Source organism: Salvelinus alpinus, chromosome 29 (assembly GCF_045679555.1).
Source record: "Salvelinus alpinus chromosome 29, SLU_Salpinus.1, whole genome shotgun sequence".
Classification (NCBI taxonomy): domain Eukaryota; kingdom Metazoa; phylum Chordata; class Actinopteri; order Salmoniformes; family Salmonidae; genus Salvelinus; species Salvelinus alpinus.
In genome coordinates this window covers 16,934,180-16,944,944 of record NC_092114.1, presented here as the reverse complement: position 1 = coordinate 16,944,944, position 10,765 = coordinate 16,934,180, and the positions used below count along the sequence as shown (strand labels likewise).

The 10,765-nt window shown below is 46.6% G+C and overlaps 2 protein-coding genes across 21 annotated transcripts in view; both read left to right on the top strand.

Moving 5' to 3' along the window:
• Window positions 1-165: 165 nt before the first annotated feature.
• Window positions 166-2,872, top strand: LOC139558521 (mucin-2-like). The gene is made up of 2 exons (XM_071373685.1): window positions 166-189; window positions 614-2,872. Exons 1-2 carry the CDS (start codon window positions 166-168, stop codon window positions 2,870-2,872), a joined length of 2,283 nt encoding a protein of 760 aa, XP_071229786.1.
• Window positions 2,873-6,816: 3,944 nt separating this feature from the next.
• LOC139559151 (CLIP-associating protein 2-like) overlaps window positions 6,817-10,765 on the top strand; it is a 136,647-nt gene continuing 132,698 nt past the window's right edge. For 11 of the 20 annotated variants that reach the window (XM_071374911.1, XM_071374910.1, XM_071374900.1 and 8 more), the window contains exon 1: window positions 6,817-7,696. In XM_071374911.1, the coding sequence (XP_071231012.1) occupies window positions 7,499-7,696 (198 nt within the window). In that variant the 5' untranslated portion in view covers window positions 6,817-7,498. The remainder of the gene's footprint in view (window positions 7,697-10,765) is intronic. The other 9 variants (XM_071374917.1, XM_071374905.1, XM_071374908.1 and 6 more) reach the window with 1 other exon arrangement.

Sequence of the window (10,765 nt, the reverse complement as noted above, 5' to 3'; positions counted from 1 at the left end):
ACCCCACCACGACTACACACCGCCCTGAACCCCACCACGACTACACACCGCCCTGAACCCCACCACGACTACACACCGCCCTGAACCCCACCACGACTACACACCGCCCTGAACCTATAACCGCAGGGTCGTATTCACTAGGCACTAAAAGGAAGATTTTTGAAAATGGTTCTTCCCAAACTTATTCCAGTGATTAAACGAAATTGTTACATTTTATGTTAAATGTTTTTCTACGGTCTGACCCCCCCCCCCCCCCATCACTACTGATCTCTGATCAATACCCTGGACATTGACCCCCCCATCACTATGGTCTCTGATCCATACAGACGGATTGATCACTACTGGTCTCTGATCCATACAGACTGATTGATCACTACTGGTCTCTGATCCATACAGACTGATTGATCACTACTGGTCTCTGATCCATACAGACTGATTGATCACTACTGGTCTCTGATCCATACAGACTGATTGATCACTACTGGTCTCTGATCCATACAGACTGATTGATCACTACTGATAAATTATCAATTGGACTCTTTCTGAGGTTCCTACTCGGGAGAGGTCTTCTCTCTCTCACAGAACTCTGAGTCGACCATCACTCACCTTCCAGAGCCCAGACCCCTCCTCTCCAAAACTACCCTCACCTTCCAGACCCCTCCTCTCCAAAACTACCCTCATCTTCCAGACCCCTCCTCTCCAAAACTACCCTCATCTTCCAGACCCCTCCTCTCCAAAACTACCCTCACCTTCCAGACCCCTCCTCTCCAAAACTACCCTCACCTTCCAGACCCCTCCTCTCCAAAACTACCCTCACCTTCCAGACCCCTCCTCTCCAAAACTACCCTCATCTTCCAGACCCCTCCTCTCCAAAACTACCCTCATCTTCCAGACCCCTCCTCTCCAAAACTACCCTCACCTTCCAGACCCCTCCTCTCCAAAACTACCCTCATCTTCCAGACCCCTCCTCTCCAAAACCACCCTCACCTTCCAGACCCCTCCTCTCCAAAACCACCCTCACCTTCCAGACCCCTCCTCTCCAAAACTACCCTCACCTTCCAGACCCCTCCTCTCCAAAACGACCCTCACCTTCCAGAGCCCAGACCCCTCCTTTCCAAAACTACCCTCACCTTCCAGACCCCTCCTCTCCAAAACGACCCTCACCTTCCAGACCCCTCCTCTCCAAAACGACCCTCACCTTCCAGACCCCTCCTCTCCAAAACTACCCTCACCTTCCAGACCCCTCCTCTCCAAAACTACCCTCACCTTCCAGACCCCTCCTCTCCAAAACTACCCTCACCTTCCAGACTCCTCCTCTCCAAAACTACCCTCACCTCCCAGACCCCTCCTCTCCAAAACGACCCTCACCTTCCAGACCCCTCCTCTCCAAAACGACCCTCACCTTCCAGACCCCTCTCCAAAACGACCCTCACCTTCCAGACCCCTCCTCTCCAAAACTACCCTCACCTTCCAGACCCCTCCTCTCCAAAACTACCCTCATCTTCCAGACCCCTCCTCTCCAAAACTACCCTCACCTTCCAGACTCCTCCTCTCCAAAACTACCCTCACCTCCCAGACCCCTCCTCTCCAAAACGACCCTCACCTTCCAGACCCCTCCTCTCCAAAACGACCCTCACCTTCCAGACCCCTCCTCTCCAAAACGACCCTCACCTTCCAGACCCCTCCTCTCCAAAACGACCCTCACCTTCCAGACCCCTCCTCTCCAAAACTACCCTCACCTTCCAGACTCCTCCTCTCCAAAACGACCCTCACCTTCCAGACCCCTCCTCTCCAAAACGACCCTCACCTTCCAGACCCCTCCTCTCCAAAACGACCCTCACCTTCCAGACCCCTCCTCTCCAAAACGACCCTCACCTTCCAGACCCCTCCTCTCCAAAACGACCCTCACCTTCCAGACCCCTCCTCTCCAAAACGACCCTCACCTTCCAGACCCCTCCTCTCCAAAACGACCCTCACCTTCCAGACCCCTCCTCTCCAAAACGACCCTCACCTTCCAGACCCCTCTCCAAAACGACCCTCACCTTCCAGACCCCTCCTCTCCAAAACTACCCTCACCTTACAGACTCCTCCTCTCCAAAACGACCCTCACCTTACAGACTCCTCCTCTCCAAAACGACCCTCACCTTCCAGACCCCTCCTCTCCAAAACGACCCTCACCTTCCAGACCCCTCCTCTCCAAAACGACCCTCACCTTCCAGACCCCTCCTCTCCAAAACGACCCTCACCTTCCAGACCCCTCCTCTCCAAAACGACCCTCACCTTCCAGACCCCTCCTCTCCAAAACGACCCTCACCTTCCAGACCCCTCCTCTCCAAAACGACCCTCACCTTCCAGACCCCTCCTCTCCAAAACTACCCTCACCTTACAGACTCCTCCTCTCCAAAACGACCCTCACCTTCCAGACCCCTCCTCTCCAAAACGACCCTCACCTTCCAGACCCCTCTCCAAAACGACCCTCACCTTCCAGACCCCTCCTCTCCAAAACGACCCTCACCTTACAGACTCCTCCTCTCCAAAACTACCCTCACCTTCCAGACCCCTCCTCTCCAAAACGACCCTCACCTTCCAGACCCCTCCTCTCCAAAACGACCCTCACCTTCCAGACCCCTCCTCTCCAAAACTACCCTCACCTTCCAGACTCCTCCTCTCCAAAACTACCCTCACCTTCCAGACCCCTCCTCTCCAAAACTACCCTCACCTTCCAGACCCCTCCTCTCCAAAACTACCCTCACCTTACAGACTCCTCCTCTCCAAAACTACCCTCACCTTCCAGACCCCTCCTCTCCAAAATGACCCTCACCTTCCAGACTCCTCCTCTCCAATACTTGGACTAGTGGATGAGGGGGGATGATCCTAAAGAGGCAGAGGACTAAAACCCACAAAATGTTGGACAGTGTTATTCAGGAAGGTGGAACGGTACAGAACGTGCACATAGAAGTACGTTGTGTAGAAGAGACGTGATGAGGAGCGTTGGTAATCGTGTCAGCTCCATGTTACATTTCTATCTGCAAGGTTTCCACAGTCTTGCCCTTCTAACCACACCCCCTGGACAACGCATCACTCTGGGTGGAACTTCATCTCAACCAATCACATGCCACCTCTGTGTGACCGTGCTGCGAGTCAACCTGCTTCAACCAATCGACACGCACAGCTCTGTGGACGTGAAAAGGGGATTCTGGGAAGTGTAATGATTCTGGGTGTGAGCAGAGAGGATGCTGGGATAGCCCTGACTTCCGGCGATGTAGGGGACACCACTAAACCCCGCCCATCCAGAGGCAAACAGAAAACAAAAAGTACAAAGCTGAACATTTTGACGTTTTTGTTGTGCACCTGAGAACCTGCCTGTTGGAGACTGTTTTTGTTTGTAAGAGAGTGTTTTACAATGAGAGCAAAAAAAATATATATTACAATATGGCAACTCGCCCTCGGATTGGAGTTGACCAGTAACAAATGATTATTTTCCCTCTTTTTCAGTGCTTATTGTTATTGTCCATGCTTATCTATCCAGAGGGAGAACAGATCTGTGCATCTCTCCTTTTGAAAATAATGAAACAACCTGTTACTGTTGGACAGAAATGGACTGTCTCTGTCAGAAAATAGCATCTAATGACATCACTGGAACGTGTGTACTCTGGGCCTCCTGTGTGGCTGTGGAACACACAGACCTGGTTCCAAACTGACCACTAGCCCCTTGACCACTAAGCAACTCCTGACTCACCCTCAATGAAATGAAATTGAGAGGTTTGAGCCTAAGTGACTATCATGTGTCTTTAGATAAAAGAAAAAATTAAAAAAAATCTGCAGCAGTGGATTCAAGCAACATGGCAGATACTTCACACAGTCTACCAGATGGAGATTGAGGTCAAGATATAGACTGCTATGTTACTGTAACCTACCATGTAATCTCTTGTGGACCGATACGCATAACATAACTGGTATCGTAGCATCTGTCAACAGACTGTGGGTTACGCCAACTAACGATGAAATTTGTTTCCGGTGCGCAGGTCTTTCATCACTGGTAATTTGGACAAATCACGATTACGCAGGCGTATTTCGGAAGAGTAGGGAACATTTGGCCCATACACCTCTCCTGTAACCTGCAGAGGGAGGTGGAGCTCCTAGTTCTGCTGTATATTTTCTAAAACGTCTGCCCCCAGAAATTAATTAAGCATCTAACGCAATTGGACCGGATTTTTCATTCTGGGTGTCCGAGATTACCTACCATGTGCTTTCAGATGTTCCGGGGGCTAAGGGAAGGGGGTCAGGGCTAGGGGCCAGTCCTGGGTTTGGGACAAGGCCTGTCTGTGTTCAGTCTCAGACAGACATAAGCGTGTAGTATATAGTATGGGTGTTTGACTCGGATGCTTCTGGTTCTAGGTCAATAAGCTGACTGACCTCTAGTGTTGGGGTCAGTTCTTTATTAATTCAGTCTTTTGAATGGAATTGACCCCAACCCTGCTGACCTCACTGTGTGGCAGTGTTACTAACGCCTCTCTTTGACAGCTGATCTAACAGGAGCTTTATGTTGAAAATGAATAAATATAACATAAATAAATCAAAGTAACTGATTAGTAAACGTGCTCTGACTGGCTCTACAGTGGAATTTGATTAAAAAAATAAATGTTCTGAGTAGCGCTTACTCTGATACTCATTGTCTGTGTGGTGTGTGTGATAGCAATGTAATCTTCATCCTGACCAGCAGATGTCGCTGAAGTGCCATATAAAATCTGAGAGGCACACCCAAATCTGGATCCATCATCAATATTTTATATCTTCTTCATGTTCAGGTACTTTTACTTTGAGAAAATAGAGTGAAATACAACTATTATGATTATCCTCATCCAGGCTACAGTAAGACTTCCAACTTCAAAAGATTCCTTTTTAAATGAGGGTATGGTTTAATATCCTTTACCAACAAGCGGCAAAATGATCAACTGTATAATTATTACTTTAGGGATAGACCTACCACAATCTGATCAGTTCTAGGTAATAGCCCTTAGCAGCAGTGATATTACTGCAGTTTCCATATTCATGTATAAAAAAAGGGCTGTTATTTTGCTTGGCCTGGCATGGAAAATATTCTACTTTCCTTCTCAAATAAGATTCACTATTAAACTTTTATAAAGCCATTCTTATTTTGGGGTTCTGTCCAAATGTTTCTGTTCATTCGTGACGTTTTCTCGCTTATGAATAAGAAACGGACTGGGGATTTTCCGTCAGGCAATATGCTATATAGCTGTGCACAGTGCCCTGAAAAACCATGGTTGCCATATTGGAGAAAATTACCTTTTTATGGATTCATGGGGCAGAACCTGGAGGGGTCTAGTTATCCATGTGGGTAAATTTGATGGACAGGAGATGTATTAAAAAAAATAAAATAATTTAACCTTTTATTTTAGCAGGCAGTCTCATTGAGACCAAGGACTCTTCTACAAGGGAGTCATGCATATTAACACACTTTACAAAAAATAAAACATAATACAAACATACAAGATTACAAACACACTCAAGTGAAACAATCACATACCTCAGTAAAGATTGGTCCCAAATTATTCATTTGAACTGCCTGAGAGGTACATCTAGTTGTTAGGGAAATCTGTAGATTGTTCCATACATGGGATACAAATAAACTACCTTCAGTATGTTTTTACGGTTGGATGTATTCAATACAAGGTAAAAACAGAATGGCTTGGACGGTTTAACTTAAATTGCCTCTGGTGCAACTCAAATCTGCACGATAGTTGCAGTGGATGTACTGTGTGTATGTGCATGCATGTGTGACTTTGGGTTTGAACACAACTCAAGTCTCTTGCGCATCACAAGCCCGCTGAGCTAAAGCCTAGGGAAATAAAACCTAATGCTGATCTGCTGTTCAAATGTCATTTCAACAAATGTAATATGCCCTTTTGGTTTTGGAAAAATATATAGAATAGTATTTAATGAGCTTACAACTTATCAAAAAACAATGACCTACTGTTCCATTGATAACGTTTTTGTTTTCATAGACATTAGGCTACGACAAATATTTAAATTTTACTTAAGTCCTTGACCACTACACAATACTACATATGTAAGGTAGCTACTGCATTAGCCCGGATAATGGACTAAAGGATCCTAACGCTACTCCTTAGTCCAAGGACCTTACATGTTCTGTTTAAAGGGCGAATTGGCTCTGGAAGCCAAAACAGCCAAATACTCCCATCTAAATGGGAATCGATTCTCAATTCAGTCTGGTTCTAGAAACATAAATCCCTCTACTTTCATATCACATCAAAATAATTTCACAAATGCAAAATACATTTCAAATGGCTCATTCATCTGCCCTCTTCTCCCCTGTAACTATTCCCCAGGTAATTGCTGTAAATAGAATGTGTTCTCAGTGAACTTACCTGGTCAAATAAGGGTTAAATAAAATAAGTAAATACACACTTACTATACACGGTTTTAACACAGGAGGCTGCTGAGGGGAGGACAGCTCATAATAATGGCTGGGATGAAATGGTATAAAACACATGGAAACCATGTGTTTGAGTTCGATATCATTCTGTTTGAGCTATTACTGTGAGTCCGTCCTACCCAATTAAGGTGCCACCAACCTCCTGTGGTAGACAAATTTAAATGCACAGTAGTTGTGGTTATTTTTTTGTGTCTAGAAAATAATTTTGTGTCTTAGAAAGAATTCTAAGTAAACACTCATGTTTTGTAGTCTCCTTAATGCTAGATAGCTAAACAAAACAACTGGCAACCCTGCGAAGGACCCCGTCCGCTTCGTCAGACTGCTTGTTTGCGCGGCAGGCCTACTAGTAAACTGCAGTCACCGGCTTGGCGCATGTTTTCAGCGGGGGAGGGTTTAGTTAGACAGCTGTAGTAGGGGCGATTATTCCCTTGATTAAAAGTAGCCAGCAGGAACCGCGGGAGACAAAGCAGAGTTTTGGCGCAACTTTATTTTGAAGGGTTTGACAAGAGAGACTATCATATAATGGAATACAAAACCGAAACGAAGCTAGGTGTCAGGCCTGTGGCCAATTAGCTAACGTTGCTTCCTTCAGCTTGCTAGCTATTAGCTAGTTGTTCCCAATGATGTGTGTACCTAGCTAACGCTAAATTCGTTAGCTTAGCCAGCTAGCTTCCTTGTGTTGTTGTGGGTCAATACATGGGACCTGGTTGGTTCTACCGCACATTTGTGTAATTTTTCAAAACTTTTTGAAAGTTATTGCTTGTTACAGTAGCTACCAGAGAGCAACATTCTCTGTTATCCTTCTCTGAAATCAAAGTCGAGCAGTGTGTGTCCTTCAGACAAAGTGATTGCGCTTGCCAAGTTAATTTGACAGGCGTTTTGTTTGTTGGCAACTGTCCTCGGCTCAGAATTAAGACCTGACCGGAGCGAACCTTTTTCTCCATCCAACCCTGCAACCAACCGGCCAGTACCCTCTACGTTAGTCTGGCTGGCCCCGGAGCTGACCACACTGCCTGCTCAATGGAGGAGCAGGACAACATGGAATATTTATATCAGCAGGTCCTGCAGAAAGACGTTACCCGCCGGCTGCAGGTCGGGCAGGATTTAATAGACTACCTGAACGACCCGCAGAGGTCCTCCGATGTGGAACAAGACAAACCCCGGCTGGATAAAACCATAGATGAGCTGACGGGATGGGTCAACTCCAGCAACTACAAGGTGAGACCGCAGCACATGGGGACGTTGCGGTGTACACTGCAGACTGTGGTCCCTTGATTATGACCCCCCCCCGACCTATCCGTCTAACGTAGTTCTTTGATATACATGTTTTTGTGATAGGATGTAGCTAGTTTGCTAGCCAGGGATGATTATTCTCAGTGTGGGGACATTAGTTAACTAGAAAGGAGAAGCTACTGAGGAATAACGAGCTTTCACCACAGACAGTGTTATTTTGTGAAGCTGGGCGGTCTCGCTGTAGCAGAGGGCTGTATCTTCTAACTGTAATCTCATTAAAACGGAGATAATCTGATTCAAACAGATATCCCATTAATCTCCCCGTAACTGTGTCTAAAATGTTGCGTTTTCTTTGAGTAGTGGGACACTTTCTTGAATGGAAAAGGGTTAACAATAACATACGTTAGGTAGCTCTGCTGTCCAGCCACGATTGATCAGACGGTTAGCTAGGGAAAAAACGGTGAATAATCTTGTATTAAAAGGTTTAATACAAGTAACACGTTATATTGTGACTCTTAGTGTAATGAATGTACTGGGATTGAGTTAGATATCATTCAGTTGTATGTTTTTCTTTGCCCTGTCGGCTAGCGGTAGTAGTGGACTGTGTGCTTGGAGGAGGACCCCATTGTCAGAGCGCCTAGAGGATGGGGGAGGGGTCGGCGTGTGGTATAATGTCATATCTGTGGAAAATGATGGAATGTGGCCTTTGTTTTCTTTGCTAAATGTATCTCCTCATAAACCCAGACAGTTATGTCTGAACTATACACCATGGAATGAATCCTTGCGTCAGACGCTGAAGGTGATGCTGGTTACGTCCACTGGAGGTGAATCCATTACAACTAATACAGAACAAAAATATAAACGCAACATGCTAAAATGTCAAAGATTTTACTGAGTTACAGTTCATAGAAGGAAATCGGTACATTTTAAATAAATAAATTAGGCCCTAATCTATGGATTTCACATTGTTTCGGCGCCGAAAAGAGATGGCTGCCTCGCTTCATGTTCCTTGGAAAATATGCAGTATTTTGTTTTTTTACGTGTTATTTCTTACATCGGTACCCCGGGTAATCTTAGGTTTCATTACATACAGTCGGGAGGAACTACTGAATATACGATTAACGTCAACTCATCATCGTTCCTACCAGGAATATGACTTTCCCGAAACGGATCCAGTGTTTTGCCTTCCACACAATACAATGGATCTGATCCCAGCCGCGACCCTGTGCGACGCCGAAAAGGGGAAAACGTGGCGGTCTCGTGGTCAGGCTTCGGAGACGGGCACATCGCGCTCCACTCCCTAGCATACTACTCGCCAATGTCCAGTCTCTTGACAATAAGGTTGATGAAATCCGAGCACGGGTAGCATTCCAGAGAGACATCAGGGATTGCAACGTGCTCTGCTTCACGGAAACATGGCTAACTCAAGGGACGCTAACGGAGTCGGTGCAGCCAGCTGGTTTCTTCATGCATCGCGCCGACAGAAACAAACATCTTTCCGGTAAGAAGAGGGGCGGGGGGGTATGCCTTATGATTAACGAGAAGTGGTGTGATCATCATAACAACACACAAGAACTCAAGTCGTTCTGTTCACCTGATCTAGAACTCCTCACAATCAAATGTCGACCGCATTATCTACCAAGGGAATTCTCGTCAATCATAATCACAGCCGTATACATTCCCCCCCAAGCAGACACATCGATGGCCCTGAACGAACTTTATCTGACTCTTTGTAAACTGGAAACCACACACCCTGAGGCTGCATTCATCGTAGCTGGGGATTTTAACAAGGCTAATCTAAAAACAAAACTCCCTAAATTCTATCAGCATATCGATTGTGCTACCAGGGCTGGAAAAACACTAGACCATTGTTATACTAATTTCCGCGACGCTTATAAGGCCCTCCCCCGCCCCCCTTTCGGAAAAGCTGACCACGACTCCATTTTGTTGATTCCAGCCTACAAACAAAAACTCAAACAACAAGCTCCCGCGCTCAGGTCTGTTCAACGCTGGTCCGACCAATCTGAATCCACGCTTCAAGACTGCTTCGATCACGCGGATTGGAATATGTTCCGCATCGCGTCCAACAACAATATTGACGAATATGCTGATTCGGTGAGCGAGTTCATTAGGAAGTGCATTGACGATGTCGTACCCACAGCAACGATAAAAACATTCCCAAACCAGAAACCGTGGATTGACGGCAGCATTCGCGTGAAACTGAAAGCGCGAACCACTGCTTTTAACCAGGGCAAGGTGACCGGAAGCATGACCGAATACAAACAGTGTAGCTATTCTCTCCGCAAGGCAATCAAACAGGCTAAGTCTCAGTACAGAGACAAAATCGAGTCGAAATTCAACAGCTCAGACACAAGAGGTATGTGGCAGGGTCTACAGTCAATCACGGATTACAAAAAGAAAACCAGCCCCGTCGAGGACCAGGATGTCTTGCTCCCAGACAGGCTAAACAACTTTTTTGCCCGCTTTGAGGACAATACAGTGCCACTGACACGGCCCCCTACCAAAACCTGCGGGCTCTCCTTCACTGCAGCCGAGGTGAGTAAAACATTTAAACGTGTTAACCCTCGCAAGGCTGCAGGCCCAGACGGCATTCCCAGCCGCGTCCTCAGAGCATGCGCAGACCAGCTGGCTGGTGTGTTTACGGACATATTCAATCAATCCTTATCCCAGTCTGCTGTTCCCACATGCTTCAAGAGGGCCACCATTGTTCCTGTTCCCAAGAAAGCTAAGGTAACTGAGCTAAACGACTACCGCCCCGTAGCACTCACTTCCGTCATCATGAAGTGCTTTGAGAGACTAGTCAAGGACCATATCACCTCCACCCTACCGGACACCCTAGACCCACTCCAATTTGCTTACCGACCCAATAGGTCCACAGACGACGCAATCGCAACCACACTGCACACTGCCCTAACCCATCTGGACAAGAGGAATACCCATGTGAGAATGCTGTTCATCGATTACAGCTCAGCATTTAACACCATAGTACCCTCCAAACTCGTCATCAAGCTCGAGACCCTGGGTCTCGACCCC

Coding starts and splice junctions, on each gene's coding strand:
- LOC139558521 (XM_071373685.1), top strand. CDS start 166: ATGGTTCTTCCCAAACTTATTCCA. Junction 190..613: donor TTCTTCCCAAACTTATTCCA/GTGATTAAACGA, acceptor CTCACCTTCCAG/AGCCCAGACCCCTCCTCTCC.